Below are 20,241 nucleotides of genomic sequence, written 5' to 3' on the forward strand. Positions count from 1 at the left end.
AATAATAATATATCTTAGTATACAATAACAACAACAATAATTATTATAATAGTATATTATATTATTATGATAATAATAATAATATTATTATCTATAATAATGATATGATTATTATATATTATACATTATTATATCTTATTATATATGAAAACAACATTATTATATAATATTTTATTATTATAATAATAATTTTTTAGTGTACAATGAGATATGTTACTATTATAATATAATAAAAATATATTATTATTGTTTTTGTTATAAAATCATATATTATGTAATAATAAAATTACTAGCATTACTATATAATAAACTATTATTTGTTATAGTAATAATTATTATTGTTGTTGTATAATAATATATATTATTATAACAATAATACATTGTTGTTGTTGTGGTTGTTTTTTTGTTTTTCACTCTACACTTATCTTAAGGCACGCGCATAACACGTGCGAGCTCGAATTGGTGTATTCTTGTACTCCATTGGTCTCTTGCCGCCGAGCCCCTACTAAAACCCTCGCCCTCTTCCCGTATCAGCATTCGTTCTTCTCTCCTTTGGTCTTCGCCTCCGCAGCTCGCTCTGTCTTCTCCCTTTCTGCTGCCATGGCGGAGCTCAAGAGGCTCTCGGAGAGCCGGGACCTCACTCGGATCGAGCGTATCGGTGCCCACTCCCACATCCGCGGGCTGGGCCTCGACTCCGCTCTGGAGGCCCGCGCTGTCTCCGAGGGCATGGTCGGCCAGCAGTCCGCCCGCAAGGCCGCTGGCCTCATACTCCAGCTGATCCGCGAGGGAAAGATCGCCGGCCGCGCCATCCTCCTCGCCGGCCAGCCCGGTACTGGCAAGACCGCCATTGCCATGGGCCTCGCCAAGTCCCTCGGCCAGGAGACCCCCTTTGCCACCGTCTCCGGCTCCGAGCTCTTCTCCCTCGAGATGTCCAAGACCGAGGCCCTCACCCAGTCCTTCCGCCGCGCCATCGGCGTCCGCATCAAGGAGGAGGCCGAGATCATCGAGGGCGAGGTCGTCGAGATCACCATCGACCGCCCCGCCGCCGCTGGAGGCAGCGCAAGCGGCTCCGGCCAGTCCTCGTCGGCCTTCAAGACCGGGAAGCTGACGCTCAAGACCACCGACATGGAGACGGTGTACGATTTGGGCAACAAGATGATCGAGTCGTTGACGAAGGAGAAGGTGCAAAGCGGGGATGTGATTGCCTTGGATAAGGTTTCCGGGAAGGTCACTAAGCTGGGGCGGTCCATCGGACGGTCCAGGGACTACGACGCGGTGGGACCCCATACGAAGTTCGTGAGGTGCCCTGAGGGGGAGCTGCAGAAGAGGAAGGAGGTCGTGCACTGCGTCACCCTTCATGAGATCGATGTCATCAACAGCAGGTTTGGCGTTCTCTCTTCCTCTCAAAAATTCTTTTTCTTTTCCATTTTTTTTGACAAACTGCGCTGCTTTGAGATTGTGCGCCATTGGGAGATTCGGTGAAGTTGTTGATACATTTGTTAACTTGTTTGAGAATCTTCACTTTTGGTTTTCTAAACTTGTACTGTGCATGATATGTTTGATTTTATTCCGAACTGAAATCTCAAGTTTTTGACACTTCGCTGCCACTCATTTGTAGGGTTCTAGGACTGCTGAATTAAATTAAGTCTGTTGCAACTCAGATTTAATGGTTCAGCTCATATGTTTCTTAAACTAAAGCATATAGAGGTGGCTCGCTGAGAGAAAGTGAGTGCAAGCGTAGAAATAGGAAACACAAACACAAATGGGGAAGAATCATATGTTTGTGAAAAGAATTAGTAAAAGGATTTTGATGAAGCTGATTAGACAAAGCAGAATTTGAAATATTCTGGTTTTTATTAATGCTCCATTCAGTGCTGTCAGCTTTTCGGGATAAACCTAGTTGTAAGCAATCGAATAGATGAATATTTTGACGATCTTTGCCGGGATGGCATCAAGTAAGACAATTTCATGTACCACATGTTTCTCATTAATTCTTTAAATTTTCTCAGAAGCATTAATGCATAAATGGTAATATTGTATTTACAGTAGGGTATACCTGGATAAAGGGGGATAAATGGGACCGTTGTAAAAGATTTTATGGGGCTTAGGTGCTTTCGCTTTTAGTGGCGATAGATTTTATTGTTGACATAAGAATTAATTGGGGAATGCCAAGTTGCTTGTGGCTAGTCTTGATGTAAAATTGGCACTGATCAGAAAATCTCAATACATATGATTATGTGTCCTTTTGGGTGGTAAAGTAAGGTTTAAAGTAGATTTGATGCAGATACATAGGGATTGACTACTAGGCTTTAAGTATTGTATATCATGCTCGAAACATTTAATGGATAGACACGCATCAAACCCCAAACCTTGAGAAAGTATATGTTAAATACAGAAAAAGATAGATTGAGAAAATTATTCTTTCTTACACGAACTATTTTATGTAGCTCTGATTATGATTAAGCATGCTATAAAGTCATTGAAATACTTCTTTGATTTTCATAAAAATGTAGTCCACTCAATCCGCTTGGATATGAACATCATTGAGATTAATAACTGACCAAACGTTGACATGAAATAAACATCATATATGAATTGAAGTCTAATAATCCATATAATTCAAAAATTTGTGGTTGTATTATATTTGTCTGCATTGATATACACTTATCCATCTTGTTATGTATCATAGCATACTAACGTATGGATCCATGATAAGTATTAATCAATTCATTCCGACAAATATAGCTGGTGTCTATCATGTTGGTAATCATGCAACATCATATTTAAGATAGGGGAATGTACTTCAAACCTTGGTTGAATAGCTATTGATTATTGTATGCTGTATTTGGAGTCAGATCCATGAACTAATTTATTGCAGGATTGAGCCTGGTGGATGAAAGAGTGCTTTTGAAGAAGAAAGGAGCAAGAAGGAAAAGAGTCAGAGAGAGAAAAACATGGAAGAGCCTAATAATCTTTTTTATGTTTAGAAAAATATTCCTTTTCGTTGATTCAGAGATTCATTTTCCATTTGGCCTCTTTGAACTACATATTTGAAGCTGTGGTCGGATCTATTCATTAGAAAAGTATTGATTTGGTACTTTCTTATGTATAACTTTTGTGCTCCCTTAAACAACTGAGCAACATTTGCTTCAGTTCGCAAGGCCCCAACTAGAACTAATACCAAAAGAACAAAGAAGATTAAGGGAAATCTTTAATCCCCTTTAAATTTTACAAATCTTTTAGATACACATAAACATATAGACTTTTAATCCCCTTTGAATTTCATTATATCTTGATATAATACTAAAATGATTAAAATATCTTTTCATTGACTAGTACTTAGTTTTTTCCTACTCATTATAAAAAAATGAAGTCAATATCCCAAGAACAATTTTCACAGCAGCAGCAAACAATGTGCCTTACCTTATAAATTTTCCAAACCCTTTTGAGGTTCACACTAGCCCCAAAGAAGTTTTTTTAGAGCCTTCTATGACTAGTCGTGTTAAGTAGCACTGTTTCACATGACTTGTTTTGAAGTTGTCAATCATGCTTGTAGGTCATCCCACTATTGGCATGAACTCACAAATTTGCCATAGGGAAGTGCTTTTATAGTCTGCTATTTTCGGACACAATTAAGTATTGTTTTGCATAATGTATTATCAAGTTGTCAATCATGCTTATAGGTCATCCTATCATGGGTATGAACTTAAAATAACGCACTGTTTGTGAATACATCTTTGTATAGACGAAAATGAATGAAGAAATGGAAGATTTTGTTTTAAACTTTAAAACTTTTGTGTATTGCTTGATTTTAACATTTCTGATCTTGGGATGCGACATGCAGTTTTTCTTTCATATTAACATTTTAAATTAACTATATTCTAGCAAAACAAGTCTAGAGCTCAATGATAATGGCCTCTGGAGGTTCAAGTGAGGTAGCGTGGGGCATTTAGCTCTGTATTGGAGGTAGTAATAGAAGTGTGATGTTGCTTTTTGGCAAAGTCAGCATGAGGCTAGTGCAAATAATCAGTGGATTGCGGTGCCCGCTCGAGGTCATGTTAGAAGAGGTAAAAGGAATTCCATCAAAAAAAAAAAACAAAAGAAGAGGTAAAAGGAAAAGCAAGAAAATTTGGACAAGCACTCTACTTTTAGAGGATGAAAGGGCAAAATCGGAGGATAGAGAACAAAAATATAGACATAGATATGTCTATGTGCATAAGCAGTTTGATAAAGCAGGTCTACTTGAAGCTGCAAAGAGGTGAGTAATGAACTAGAAGAATTGCCAACACTCTCTATTTTGATACCAAGTAATGTTATATTCAATAGAAGAGGCATAAAAATGTACAGATAGTCTCCATGCTTAGCAGCTACATCGAATAGCTAATAAGTAGGTAAAAGTTCATGATTAGTTGATTTCCCTAGCAAGCAATATGTTACATTTATTTAAGTTGATCCTACCTAGTGTGGTTAGTTTAAACATGTATGTCTTGGACATGGGCCTACATGGCTACTTACAATAGGCTAACAAGCGAAGTATGAAAGCTTGTTGCTTATGTATTGTATGAGAATACTGTGATTGCTATGTTGCACCGACATAGTCTTTGCACTTATCCTTATCAATTTCTTGGTGGCTTTGTTCCATCAAATTTGGACTATGTCTTGACCTAAGGATGCACCATCATTGATGCAAACTAACACTCAGCATCAAACAAGTTGGGTCGGGTTTGGGTTGGGCCATTGCTTAATATCAAGTGGCTACATATTGGCCTGAGTTTGGATCAGCTTGGACTTGGGCCTATTTTTGTTAACTAGGACTTGCTCAGAAGACAAATTCAAGGCCTAGCATGGTTTGGGTTCATTTAGTTCCTATTGAGCCCTAGCTCCACAAGATTAAAGATTTTGTTTTTGAGAACTTACTTTATGGAAGGCAAAGTGAGTGCAAGTAATCTTCAAAGTATTTCATATAAATCATATGGATAAGTGCTTCATATTGTATTGGTAAAAAGTGAAATCTTCATTTCAGCCAAGATAAAAGTAGTGCTAAAAGACCTATTCAAAAGACTTAAAGCAAGCATGAGATGAAAGAATACCCTAGACATTAAGTATGTATTCAGTATAAGCTAACTTCTTAAGAACCCAAGGCATACTACGAAAAAGTAGAGGGGCATATGGGTTTGGGTCAATCTAGGAGCCGAGCCAACCTTGTTGGATTGATTTTCAAAATAATATTAGGTTGGTTTAGGTTCCAATTTTTAGAGGCCCGAATGGATTGCTTTGGGTTTGGTAACCCGGAGACAAACCAACCCGATCCATAAAACTCATTCATGGTAACATATTTCAGAATATAGGTCATATATGGTTAGTTTTGATATATTCTCCACGCATGGTTTTGGTTAATTGCTGTTTTGCGAATAAATTATTGGTTATTATGGTTGTAATTTGTGATATGCTTATTCCATCTATAGATATTTTGGATTTTGTTGTTGTAAATTGCCTTTGAATAATTATTTATTGCTTTTAGTAATTCAAATTCTATTATTAATCTATTTTAAAATCAATAATTTATTTTTTGATTTTTTTCTCCATTCTACTCGATTTAGGGCCATACTTTTTGAAAGATATTGAGATATCAAGTCCTTTACTATATCATCCCATGTGTTTTTGGGTCTATCTCTACTCTTTCTTTCGATATGTATCAAACTACTCCTTCGTACTAGTGTATCTCTTGGGCCTACGTTGTATATATTAAAATCATCCAAATAGTCCTTATCTCAATTTGTTCTCAATTGGTATTACCTCCAGCTTTTTACAAATGATTTTATTTTTTATTCTATCTTTTCGTGTACTACGACACACCTATCTTAACATTCTTATTCTTGCCGCACTCATTTTATGCATACGTTGTCATTTAACTGTCCAACATTCTACACTATAGAGTATAGCCGGTCATATAATTTTTTTTTCAACTTGGTTGGTATCCTAAAGATCATGTAATATCATAGTTGCACTTCTCCATTTTATTCAACATACTTCAATTGTATTGGATAACATCCTCTTCAATCTTCCTTTTTTTTATGAGTAATCGATGCTAAAAACTAAAAATGATCACTCTCAGGAACTTCATAATTCTTAATTTTCATTCCACCTTCAATTTTATTTCTAATTTTACTAAAATTGCATTCAATATATTTCTTCTTAGTCCTACTTAACCTAAAGTCCTTGGATTTTAATGCATTCCATAATTAGGGTGGCAGCCGAGCGGGTTTTGTTGGGTATCCAATTTGTCTCGAACCCTAATAGGATATGTTTAGCAAAACCCTATAGGGTTTGAGATTTAAAATTAAAACATATTAAGGTTTGGGACGGGTTTGAGATTTAACCCTCGGGTACCCACTATCTGAACCCGATTATACATAATATATATTTTTATAAAATTTTACAAAAATATATTTACAGTAGAGGGGGAGGGGATTGTGGACTTAATGTTGGTATTACGAATCTTAGTTATATTCAAGTCATTGTGCAAAGATCTTTTCCTCTATTGCATCCATCTTTTATTATTATTTTTTTTTAATTTTGGGTCGGGTAGGGTACCGGATCCACCTGATTCGAATAAAGATTAATTGGGTGGGTTTGGGTACCCGACGGATTTACCATTTTTTGATGGGGTTTGGAATTTTTGAGCAATTTTTTCATTGGATTTGGGACTGGTTTGGGCAGTAGAATTTTAAATGGGTTTAGATATGGGTAGGGAAAATTTTGCAGGTACTCTACCCATTGCATATCCATAATTTCAACTTTTGATTAACTCTGATTTTAGTTTCATCCGCTAAGATATGTGTCTCCCGTAAATTGGATGTATAAGGAATATTGTCCTGAATACGCTTAGTAAGCTGATCCATAATTAGTGCAAAAATGAAAGAACCATTAGTAGTTCTCACACTAGTAACCGCTCTATTGTGCTTGTCCTTAATTACATTAATATATCTAATCAAAACTACTATCTTTTCTAACACCTACCATATATCTTCTCTAAGGATTATGATATGTTCTTTCTAAATCGATAAACATCACATGAGGTTTTTTATAATTTTTTTAATATGTCTCCATTAGCTTTCATAAGAAAAAAATAGTTTCGATTAGCAACCTTCTTGGCATAAAGCCAAATTGATTCTCTGATATTTTTTTGTCACACCTCAATTTATGCTTAATCGCTACGTTCTAAAGTTTCATGTTATGGCTTATGTTATGTTAGAACAATTTTGAATGTCACTTTTATCCTTATAAATAAATAGTATGGTGCTCTTTCTCCATTCATCAGGCATCTTCTTGGTTTTTAAAATCTTATTAAGCAAATTAGTCAATGAAGTACTCCAATGTCACGTAAATCTTCCAAATCTCCATAGAGATTTCTAGGGGTGCAAATGGGTCGGGTCGGGTCGGGTCCTAGGTGACCCCGATCCGACCCGATTTTTTGTTCGGGTCCCAATTTTGGACCCGGACCCGACCCGGTTGAAGATCGGGTTGGGTCGGGTCGGGTCCGAGTCGGGTTCAGGTCGGGTCCGGGTCTGATTCGGGTCGGGTTCGGGTCCGATCGGGTCCAATCCGGATAGCAGCGATCCAATCACCCACAACCCGAAGCTTAATCTTCCTAATCTCTCATCAAATTTTCTTAGCACTTCCAGTTCCTCAGCAGGGTAGTCCTTCTTCCGTCTTCCTCTGATCAGCAGCATCGAGTCGGCCAAAGAGAGAGGTGGGAGTTGCATGGGCTCGAAGACCATCACCTTCGCGAGCCGGGTCGTCACAATGACATGGGTAGCTTCGGTGTTCCTTGGAATGAAATCATGCAGGTCCTTTCCTTCCCACCATTCCTTCTCCGTCTCAAGATTGTCGATGACCAGCAAGTAAGGCACATCTCTGAACAGCTCCCTCTTCAACCTCTCTGGGGGCGGTTCCAAGGCCCTTGGAGATATATAAGGCGATTGTAATGCCGAAACAAATGCAGAGGAAGGTGGGGAGGGGGAGTTCAAGTGCGGAGAGATTGAAATGGAAGGAGAGATGGGAGCAGACTTCTCGCCATTATCGGCCGAGGATCCTGCTATTTTGATGGTCAATGTCCTTGTGTTTGGTTCTGTGGGATCCTGGAACTCTTCAGCAATGGGAAGGTCCCGAGGAGCTTCAGGTGGAGATGGCTCATCCATGAAGAAAATGAAGCTTCGTGGAGGTTATCAAAATGTTTTGAGTATTCCAACAGGCAACAGAAGAGTATCTAAAGAATGAAGATTGAAGACAAGAAGAAAAATCACAAGCTACATCTGTTACTTGATAAATTTGAAACATTCGGGTCCATTCGGGTCGGGTCGGGTCCGTTCGGTAAACCCAGACCCGACCCAGAAAATGATTCGGGTCCAATTTTAGGACCCGACCCGGACCCGCGGGTCCTAAAATTCGGATCGGGTCGGGTCTACGCGGGTCGGGTCGGGTCGGGTCACGGGTCGACCCGACCCATTTGCAGCCTTAGAGATTTCATGATGTCTAATCACTTTTCGTATTTTTATGTTTTACGTAGCATTTACTTCATACTTTAATTTTATATGTATACCTAATATCTCTCTCATTAATAGAACTAATAAGGTATCCTAAATCATCTACGTAATTCTCATTGAATAGCTTATCAAATGACTTCATTGCTATTTGATCTCATTCTTCTTAACCTAAATTTTTTATTTTCATCTTTGATGTATTTAACTTGAATCAAGTCCTTTTGCTTAGTTTTACAACTTTGTTTGATATCTTTCCCATTTTAGTTTCTAATTTGTAGTATAATTCTTTATACGCCTTAAATTTAGCCTCTTATATCTTCTTTTTAACTTTCTTCTTGGCCATTTTATAGCTTCTATATCGTTTTCCATTTCTACATTTAGGTAGTCTTTTTAGCACACTTTTTTAGTTTTGGCCCTAACTGAACTTTCTCATTTCATTACCAAGTTTTCTTACTAGATAGTGTTTTTTCCTTTGATTATCCTAATACCTCTGTGGCCGCTTTGTTAATACTGTTAGCCATCTCTTCTCAAATGGTATTTATCTTCCCATCTAGACTTCATTTTTGTTCCTTCAACATTTTATCCTTAGAAGTCATATGTTTCTTTCCTCGCAAATTTTACTACTTAGTTCACGAATTTCTATTTTTTCAGTCATTCTCTTCCATTTTCTGATACACATCCAAAACTATCAATTTATGTTAGGTGGTTGAACTCTCACCGGATATAACTTTACAATTTTTACGCAAAACTTGATTAATGTTTCTAGTAAGGAAGAAGTCTATTTGACTAGTATTATGGCCACTTTTAAAAGTTATCAAGTAAGAGTCCTTCTTTTAAAGTAGGTGTTAGTTAATACTAGGTTATATGCTACTGTGAACTCCAAAATGGTATCTCTTTTCTTGTTTCTATCTCTGAAATTATAATCTTCTTGCAACCTTTCAAAACCTACCCCATATTTCTTTACATGCCCAATTAAATCTTCTCTGATAGATATCTTTTCTCTACTAGGAATCTCTTGAATCCTAAAAGCGTTACTTTTTAGCATCATCTAATTCTACTTGATGAACATAAACACTAACTATTAATAGCCTCCTCTCCTAAAACCATTTTTATTACGATTATTCTAACTCCTACTCTTATAATGTTTACAATTTTATCTTTTAAACTTCTATTTGCAATAATTCCTACTTTATTTTTATTCCTATCTTTCCCTATATATCAAAGTTTATAACCTATCCTACCAACCTTTTTTGCTTTTCCTCTTATCCAATTAGTCTCTTGCAAGCATGCTATGTTAACTCTCCTCTTGACCATTATATCTGCTAGTTCCATTAATTTGCTTGTCAACGATCCTATATCCTAAGATGCTAAACATATCCTTTTTTCCTAGACTAAGTTCTTTTCCCACATCCATCCATTAAAGTGGAACTGTTGCTTCTCACCATGCTTAGGCGTCGATGTGGCGTGTTGCTTTCGGGGAACACTCTAGTTAACCTTTGCCCACTTTTCACTGCATTGAGGGTTTGATGCAACACATTGCTAGTAAAGAATGCCTAACATTTTTTTCTTAGAATTCATGCTCATATGATTTGACTATAATTTTATACTAGCCATTGACCTACCGAACCCTCCATTATCTGGGCTTTAGGCCGGTTAGTTACAAAACATAGGTAAAGCCCAAAACACACAGAACCGTACATCAACTTTGCTTTTGCAATTTTTTTTTTATTATCGAAGGAAAAAGGTTATAGCCATAGGAATAGTGTTTTTTTTTTTGGTGAAAACTATAGGAATAGTTTCATAGTAGGTTAGATTACCATCAATAGCAAGCATGAACCTTACTTATTCCTTTCGTTAACAACCCTAAGGTATCTAAAAACCCCTTTCCATATTGGCCTGTCCAACAAGATGTGCAGATGCAAGCTCAATCAATTCAATCAGTAGCTGGTTGTTAATGAATGTGGTCAGTCTAGTAGGCAGGCCATTGACCATGAAGGCTAAAAACAAGCGATATACTATCAAGGAGTGGGAACCCCCAAAAAAATTAGCAGAGTTGAGTTTTCTTAGGACTTTTTCACCACTATAGGTGATTCATCCAAGGATACTCAAGGTGGGCGGCTCCATTGACTGATCTTCTTAAGAAGAAAGGAATGTGGAAATAGGTGGACTGGTGTCAAGAAGCTTACTTTTGAAGCTGCAATTGAGGCAGTAATGAAGGAGTCTGTGTGTTGGTTGCCAGAGTTTAAAAAATCCTTTTTCTAATTTCATTCTCGAGTCCATAAAAGTTTATTGCTGTAATAAGTTCCACCAATGTGTAATTTCTTTGTTTTTGTCAAGTTTGGGCCTCAAAACCCTATTTATACTGTAGATCCCTAATCTTAAGATAGCTAATACCTATAGGATAATTACCTTGCCAATTCAATTTTGTGTCAAATTCTGATTTTATAAAGAAATTCCAGCAAGAGACCAGATGAGCCCCAAGAATCCTCAAATCTGGCATATTCTGTTAGACCATTTGCTCTTTGTTGCTCTAAGTCATCACTTAATCGGTTTGAGTAACTAATGTTGTACCATGCAGTTGTTCTTTTCTGGGCATACAAGGATAATGTTTAGGACAATTATCATGAGGAATAATTCACGTCTGATATTCTAATGAACTTGTGACATGTCTTATGTTCTAATGAACTTGCATAAGAAACTTTGGTACAAAACAAATGAGCTTTATGATGTTATCTAATTTTAATGTTTGAATTTATATGGTGGAAGTTACATTGCAATAATCTCAACCACTTAGCAACATAGAGCCATAATTACTTGTTCTAAAATATGTCATTCTCAATGTATATAATAAACAACAAAGAGTATGCACCTTCGTTATAGTTAGATGAGGCACTTGGTATGATTATTTTGTATCCTTTAATGTTGGAAAATTATATAATAAAGGTGGTGTTTTCCTTTTTTAAAAGAGTTTGCTAATCCATAAATGCGAGGAATTTTTGAAAAAATTTATAAAAACTTTCTCCTTGATAGCACATTTTAAAATGAGAAGTAGTGTGATAGTTGACCATCATTTTCTTTTCCAAGTTGTTTCTTCTTAGTGCTCATGTTAATGTGTCAGTCTATATGGTATCTTGAAGTTGAGAAACTTGTATAGTATATACTATATAGGGATGTATTGGGTATTTGTTTGTAATACAAATATACAATATGATATGATTTCCATTGATTAATATTGTTTAGGCTAACTTTTAACATAGTTGACTCTACCCAAGTTAAAGTATTTCTTCGAGTAGATATGATATAGCTTGCTTATTTCCTTTAGATTCTCCTAAAAACACTATGAGCAGATAAGAGTTAATTGGCAAAGCTAGAAGCGGGTAAACTTTGAATTGAGGATCATTTAAAGTTTTGAAGTGGTGAGAGCATGGGTTTAGGAAACATTAATCTTCAATAAAATGAATAAAATGTGAATGCCCTTCTATGAAGTCTGCAACTATATTGATGGTTACTTTAGATTGCAGATGTCATGTCCACAAACGATAAGATTAACACTTACTATTTTACAGCAGGATACTTGCTTAAGGAAGGATGATTCAACAGTCTGGTTACTCATCTGACATAGAACAAATGTAACAATTCATGTTTTGTGCTCTTTAATTAAGAAAATTAAGAAGGTATGCATATAGATGTACTGGGATAGTTTTGAACATAGATGCTTTCAGGTATTAATACAACCTTGCTTAGCAAATATCTGCTAAGAACTTGGAAATATGTCCATGTGCTTGCGTACAAAATTACATGTGTCTGTGTGTATAGAGAAATAGGAAGAATGGTCTCTTCTGGTGCAAAATCAATGATAAACACTTTGAATTGAGAATCATTTGTTGATCTACAACATCAAAAAGAAAATCTAGAAACAAAAATTCATATGTTTTTTTTAAATTTTGGCTCAGTTATGTCTTAATATGTTCTTAATCAACAGTGTGGAACCAAGATTTGTGTACCATATGTTTTTTGACTGGTGATGCATGGGTAAATGTCCTTAAAAACATGTATTTTGGTTCTTAGGTATTCTTGATGTTGTAGGTCATGATCAACATTGTGGATACTCAAATTCATCGGCCTATAATCTATTTTGCTTAAATGTTTATATGTGTACATAGGTTGCATTCATAAATCGGGCACCATATATTATGCATTTACATTCGTGTTTATACAAGCAATTTGGTAAAAAAAATTCCGATTCAAGTATTCCTAAACTGAGAAGATTTTCTTGGAATTCTTTCGTAAGAATATGATGAGCTGTGTACCATTCTCACATATCATAGAATAAAAAAATTTCACTCAAGTTTCAGAAAGGAGCAAGTTTAAATGGAAATCCACCTTATCTTCGTACAAGCTAAAAGGGGTCACTTTAATACTTCTTTTAATAGAAAGGTTCATTTTTTGAGTTTGCTGGACCATCATATGCCTATAATTGGGGCATTACTATTTCTACATGTGCATTAGCTTGTATTAATGTGTGCACCAGTTATTAGTATGAGTGCAACACAGAGCTAAATGTGTGCATTCATTTGAGTGTAAGGGCATTATGGTCTAGCAAAGTTTAAAATGGACCAATTGTACAAAAATAAAAACAAAATGATTTTGACAATATGCAAATAAATTAAGTTTTTTCTGAAAACCCGCTTATTCGAATTGGTAAATACAAATATAATGTGGGTATTGGTGAAGTAACTATGGTCTATGAATGGTGATGAGGCTGCTGGAGGTGGTCGTGGTGTTATGAGCACAATACTATCGAACTTCACAAAGGAGTTGAGCTTTGAATGTTGCATTTAACATATGCTTTTCCTAATGTATGAGCCAGTAATGCTGCTGCTTACAATATTAAATAGTGATCAAGTCAGAAAAAAAAATCTAACACTTTGATCACAATGGCTGTGTTACCTGGGCACTTGCTTTCAACTCCTAGAATCTGTGTTGGATATGTATTTGAACCAGATGCATGTCAAATACCTGGATATTTAGCAAATATTTTCAACTGCAGCTTTTGTAAATTGGTGTAGAGTTGGACTCCCATGATGAATTCAACCCACCATAATGTTGTCAAAATTGAGCTTTTGTTCTTTTAGGGGTTGGTCAATATCAAGGTCTCAAAATAGCTTTGCAAAAATTGAAATTTGTAAAATTCCTAAGCTAATTGGGATGTTAAATGAGAAACGTGCATATTGGGAGACCCTGGAAACAATGTTTTTTAATGTTTTCTTCTATACATTATTAAATATTTATATTTCTTAGCTAAAATCAGTTCTTTCTATGAATCTTGTAATATCCTTATTTTCCTCTTGCTAAGTCGACACTGATACATGCTTGAACCTAATTTTTGTGTCTGTGCCCATGCAACATTGCATGATACAAGATTTAAGTCCAGAGGACACCTTCTTGATTAGTGTTCTATGGTTATGATTGTACAGACGTCTTTCCTCATTTTGTTGAAAATATTTCTTTGTGGTATAGGTGCTTATGACCCTCCAGCCCCTTGTTTTTCTCTATGCCTATTGGTGATGATTTCTTTGGCATTATGACCTTTACCACTATATTGCTGTCCATAGATTAAATTTTTTAATGGATTTGGTTTTTGCTTGACTGTCTATAGCTCCATTGCATGAGCTCAGGGTAAAAGTTCTATTTAAATGATTGACATTGTTAGTTTTTTTGCATTAACTATTTTTTTGTGTAAGAGGTGAAATTGAATCACGTGGTTGAAGCATTATATGCTCTGAAATAGGTCCCATTCTTCTACCTTTTATTGGGAGTATATGGCTTTTCTAGCAATCTTCTTGACACAAAAGAAGAGTTCAACCAATGCTTTATGGCTGGAGATTTCTTATTAAAATAATCAATTGGTAATGAGAATAGTTAAATTAGATTCCATAAGACTGTTCCCCTCAGTACTATGCATAAAAGGGGAAGCTGGATGAGTTTGAAATTTCACATTCAGTAGCATGAGTCAATTCCTTTGATTTTTTACCTGTGGAAAGAGTGGTATGTCATTGCCTTGCGATCATATCAAATGTAATTTGCCCTTATGGTTTCTTCCGTATAAATGATGATTAGTGCATGCATAGGTAACTTTTTCCTAATAGAATATATAGTGCCAGTCGTTACTTGTGTAAACTTGCAATATTGGAATCTCCTGGACTTGTTTTTACTACATCAGGACTGGTGTGATCAGTAAATGGATTGGGTTTCTTAATGCTTGTACAATATTGGGAAATACCTACACAAATTAATAGTGGTTTCTCCAGATTTGTTTGATCTGTTTTGTTGTTGCTGGATAATTTGGATATACTATTAGCTTTGTATGCTATTATCTTAAACACACTATTATATAATAGTTTCACATTTCTTTTTGTTTTTTTTTGTTGCCCTTGTTTTTTAATCTAGTATCTTGTGTAACTGTGTTGCTTTGTGGTTACATTTGTTTGTATGGTATGTTATGTATGTTTAGGTAGTATTCACTAGCAATGTCAAATCTGTTTAGTATGATAAAGGTGATAAATTGTGTAGCTGCATCAAACTTTCTCTTAGATCTTCATATTGTCCTTTATCAAGAAAGCAAGTAACCTAGAATGCATTTCAATTGTATAACTTCTGTTTACATGTTACTCGTGTCGCCTACTATGGGGGTCATGGGCAAGACACATTGATGTCATAAATCTTAGTTGTTGAGATGGACATCAAGGTCATTGCTAAGTTGGTTTTATGAATGTTGGTTCGAACAAAATTTATTGAAATAGGCAATGAATTTCAAATGAAGAAGTCACAAGCTAGCAAGGCAAGGGTAACTAAGGGCTGAAGCTTTGGAGGGGTGGCTACCAAGGCTTACACCCTATTGACATCAGAGGGAGGTGTTAACTCCATGGTAGTGAATGATTGTTTTGCTAGTAATTCTGTTGGTATCATCATAACGTCATATTTGACATTCACATGTAGGAATTGTTTGAATATAATGAGGTACTGGTTAGGGTTAAGGGAGTTTAGAAGGCCCGGAATGGAGCAAAAGAGGCAATAAAAAATTCTGAAGTAGAAGGGTTTGTTGTCTTAACGTTTCTTTATTTTGGAGATAAATTGATTGGAAACTGGGGAGAAGTGGAAATATATTGTAAGTGTTTGTGATGTCTTAGCTCAAACCATTCAATGGGGAATGTGAAGAGGAGGTTTATTTGAAAGTGGATTTAAGAGTCTTAGCTCTGACTAGTTAAGAGTGGCGATAATAGAGTTGCTGGTACTAGAATCCTTAAAAGAGATATTCAGGGATGATTAAGAAGAAAAGAGTTATATGTAATTGCAAACTTTTGTGAGCAAGCTTATGAAATAAGAAAAATTATACAGCCTAACTTAAAAATCTTGGAGGGAATTACAATTCTTAAGATCTTATGCTTGGGGATCATTAGAAAAATTGTAGTGGGTATAGGAAATTAACCTAAAGCCTAGAGCTAGTGGATAAAAAGTAAAGTAATTTCATTGGTAACTTAAGAGTGGTGCACAAAATTATTGTTGATAGAGGTTTAATCTCTTAATGTTTTGGTTTTTTGATGAGAGCAAAGCCCTTGGAGAGACACAAGCGTCATCTGCGAAGTAAATTATATCTTTTCATGAGATTTTGGGTGGGGCTAGAATTCTTCTGTTCAGTCTTCTCAGATGTTTTAGTTACTTTATAGGCTTTGCAAGCAAGATCTTTGTACTGGAGGAGGGTAAGATGGTTGGATGCTATGTAGATTCGTTTTTCACTTGGGACAGGTGAGCTGGTTTCATGCTGTGGCGTCGACACAATACAGTGACAGATGTGTTTTCCAGGCTGTAGCAAGGACTGTAGAAGATTGTTGGGATGAGAGTGCTTAACCTTTGAGATTTGTTTTCTTTCAATGGCGTTCGGAGAACTTTGCTAGTTTTGTATATATGGAACCCAATGATGGGTGCAAAATGCTTGTGAGCTGAACATTGAGTCAGATTTTTATGTCTTGATGGGAGAGGCAAGACAAAATCCAATTATACAAGGATAAAGGTATGTTTCTATGGAATTGGTAGTTTTTCTTGAATTAAGAAGGGTAGGTGGAACTGAGTGTGCATATCTCCCTTGTATGCTATTGGATTGCTTCAATTGATCTTCCACCATTTGGTTTTGTAACGTCATATTCCTGTTGATGAGTTGAGATGGTTGGCTGGCATTTAACCATACTACCCTATGCATTTTAATTCACATTTTCTTTTTTTTAAACAGTGTAAACCTTTTCCTTTCTTTGTGTACATGCATGTGGTTGGTTGATCTCATGTCAGGGAAGAGCTCAAAGGAAAACAGGATCAAGATTTTGTACTAGCTTATTAGAGAGTGAATGGGATCTTGGAATGGGTGGGTTGATTAATCAGATTGCTAGTCATGGAAGTGGGTGTATGATTGGTTTGCCTCTCAGTTGTTTTAAAAAATAAACTTTTTAGGAATTGAAAAGCGAGGCTTTTCAAAAGTAGAAGAAAATAAATAAACATTGTGTGAAGAGCAAATTAAGAAGCAAGCTTTTACTCTACTTCTTGGTAAGACTTGGGTGTGTTGGATCCTCATGATGAAGGGGAAAAATGCCATTTGATAAATAATAGGTGGTTTTGTAAAGATTATCATTTGCATGAAGGAAGAAACATGGATTATATGAGTAGTCGGATTTGAGAATGGAAGGATAATGCCCATGCAGGTTCTTTTAATGAGCATCATTTCCCCAACTTTTGTATGATTCTTGCAGTCTAAACTTTTTCTTTGGTCTATTGGTCAAGTTGCAAATTATTTAAAGGAAACTTTTGCTGCATCACGTTTTCAGTATGTACTGAGCTTATTCTCTGTCCATGACCTGCTGGAAGGGTTGGATGTTGAGATGATGGACTTTCTGTTTGTACAGTGTGTGCAAATTGTCTTTCATGTTTATTATGTTATATATGGCATGTGCATTCACAGATGAATTATTGAGGCCATTGGATCCAGTCTAACGTTTACTCAAAATTTACATGAACATGTTTTAAGCCTGTCTCCTAAGAACCCAGTTACTCTTTCTTGATTGTATGTGCTTTATGCCTTGAAAGATATTACCTTCCAAATTAATAGTCACAGATTTATTGAGTGAATAATTTTTATTGCTTGTACCCAGATTTATTGATTAATGAATATTGCTTGGACCAATAAATGTATTGGCAATTTTTTCCCTCTTTTACCCGCACGGGATGTGAGGAAGTCTGTTGTTTTTCTTCTACCACATTATTTTTTCATTTTCTTGTGTACCATCCTTTACGAATAAACATCCAGAAATTTCATCATAAGCACACCAAAATTATGGTGTAGCTATTTTTACATCTCTTAAAATTTCAATTTTGGATTCATTATTTAGTTTGGTTCTTGATTTCCAATATCCAGAACTCAAGGCTTTTTAGCACTCTTTACCGGGGACACTGGTGAAATCCGTTCTGAAGTCAGAGAGCAGATAGATACAAAAGTGGCAGAGTGGAGAGAGGAAGGAAAAGCTGAGATTGTCCCTGGTGTCCTGTTCATTGATGAGGTCCACATGCTTGACATTGAGTGCTTCTCATTCCTGAATCGAGCATTGGAGAATGACATGGCCCCCATTCTCGTCATTGCAACAAACCGAGGGATCACAACCATCCGCGGCACAAACTACAGATCTCCCCATGGAATCCCACCTGATTTCCTCGACCGCCTACTTATAATATCTACTCAGCCATACACTGAGGAGGAGATCCGGAAGATTCTTGACATCAGATGTGAAGAGGAAGATGTAGAAATGTCCAAGGATGCAAAGGTTCTTCTAACAAAAATCGGTGCAGAGACCTCTTTGAGGTACGCAATCAACTTGATCACAGCAGCTGCGCTTGCTTGCCAGAAGAGAAGGGGTAAGATTGTGGAGATGGAGGATATAAGTAGGGCGTATCAGCTGTTTCTTGATGTGAAAAGATCGACACAGTATTTAATGGAATACCAGAGCCAGTACATGTTCAATGAAGTTCCAAGAGAGGTCGGTGAAGATGAAACTATGCAATCTTAATTCGGGATGTGGACAGCTTCATCTGAATGTTGTCACGTTACCGTAGGATTATGGTTGATGCTTTCTGCACTTGCTTAATTTGTGTGCTGTGTGGCTGTTTGGATCCTGGAATCAACTCAACATGAAGATTTTCTATGTAGAGAACCTTTAATACTCTGTAAACTTGGGCAGATCAGTTATTTCTCTTCTATATTGGTTCACCCATTATTCTTATCCGATTGGAGTTATTTTAATGTAAGGTCTCACTTGACAGGATGATTCTGTATCTTTCGAGGCCGGGTTCTCTGTGTGGACCTTGCATTAATGAAGACCTGAATGCTAGAGGAGCCGAAGAGCAAGTACTTGCAGGTGTCACGGTAAGAAACCATGATGTGGAATTTTAGGAATCAACATTCTAAGAACCTGTGTGGATATTCTTGCAGGACCGCGCAGCTTGCATCTCTTAAAGGCTCGTCGAGGTCTTAGCTTGAATTCCAGCTGAGTTTGTTGGTCCACAAAAATAAAAAAAAATGATTTATGAAAGTCTTTTTTTTTTTCGTTCTACAGGATTCGGACTGGACGATTATTGGGTTGATATGAGTCATGCTCAAATGATCTTCCTTGTTCGCAGATCCAGCAAGAAATACAGTCCAAATTTTGCTGGATTATCCAAATAGGTTCTAAGACCTCTCTCAATGCAGGAACGACAGGTCTTTGCTATCACCAGCTTTGTTCCCTAAAACAGAACCTTTCTTTTTGCTGCTACAACTACTAAATGGATGCCCAAATTTACAGAGATCTCAAGCACAGGAAATCTTTCGGTGCCGTGAGGGCAAGAAGTCCTGATTTAGTTATAATTAATGAGAAAAGGGAGTGATGAAAGTGATGAGGCCAGCTTTTCGAGGTTTCGGTCCTGAAGGCTGAGCTAAGGGCGACTTGGACAGGGTTGAGCCATGCCCGATGTGTCCTGGTTGCTAGAGCAGTCTTTCTTGAGGGAGATTTAGCTATAGTGATCAGCTGGATTATAGAGAGCACCGGCGGTGTGCATGGGTGCCACTCCTGTTGCGCGATATCTGGGACATGGCCGAGGGCATGGAGTTCCAGGCTAGGCATGTCTTTAGAGAGACGAATGAGATTGAGGAGTGGGTGGCCTCATATGTAGCCGACCACTCCAGAAGTATCCTATGGAGTGGGGAGAGAGTTGTTTATGGCACTCTGCGATTAGCTATTTTTTGATTTTGTTGGATGTATTCGTACTAAATTTGTATGAATCATTATCCGGTTAACCAAAAAAAAAAAAGTGATGAGGCTAGCCTAATTTTTTTTCTATGCGCGAGCGAGACATTTGACACCCAAGTTTAAGAGAGAGAGAAAGCACTCAAAGAATATCCACGGCTGCAGTCCATCAGGAATCAATATGAATGAGTAATGACCCAAAGAATGTGATGAAAGGCATGTGCCTCCCAGGGACTGTCAGCGCCAAAGCTCAGACTGGGTCCGACCTGTGGATGATCCATATGGTCATCCTGGTACTGGCTCAGGAGCTGAGCTCATGGTTGTCTCCTGGATTTAAAGAGTTGGGTGTCGATTTAAGTGCCTGTGGGCTTGCGCAC

The 20,241-nt window shown here is 36.9% G+C and overlaps 1 protein-coding gene across 1 annotated transcript; it reads left to right on the forward strand.

The window, feature by feature from the left end:
* Window positions 1-454: 454 nt before the first annotated feature.
* On the forward strand, window positions 455-18,849 carry LOC103718956 (uncharacterized). The gene is made up of 2 exons (XM_008807979.5): window positions 455-1,382; window positions 18,004-18,849. The coding sequence occupies exons 1-2, from the start codon at window positions 601-603 to the stop codon at window positions 18,647-18,649; spliced, it is 1,428 nt and encodes a 475-aa protein (XP_008806201.1). The 5' UTR covers window positions 455-600; the 3' UTR covers window positions 18,650-18,849.
* Window positions 18,850-20,241: the final 1,392 nt, after the last annotated feature.

This window comes from Phoenix dactylifera, chromosome 15, assembly GCF_051530095.1.
Source record: "Phoenix dactylifera cultivar Ajwa chromosome 15, Ajwa_hap1_PhDact_Kaust_v1.1, whole genome shotgun sequence".
NCBI classification, from domain to species: domain Eukaryota; kingdom Viridiplantae; phylum Streptophyta; class Magnoliopsida; order Arecales; family Arecaceae; genus Phoenix; species Phoenix dactylifera.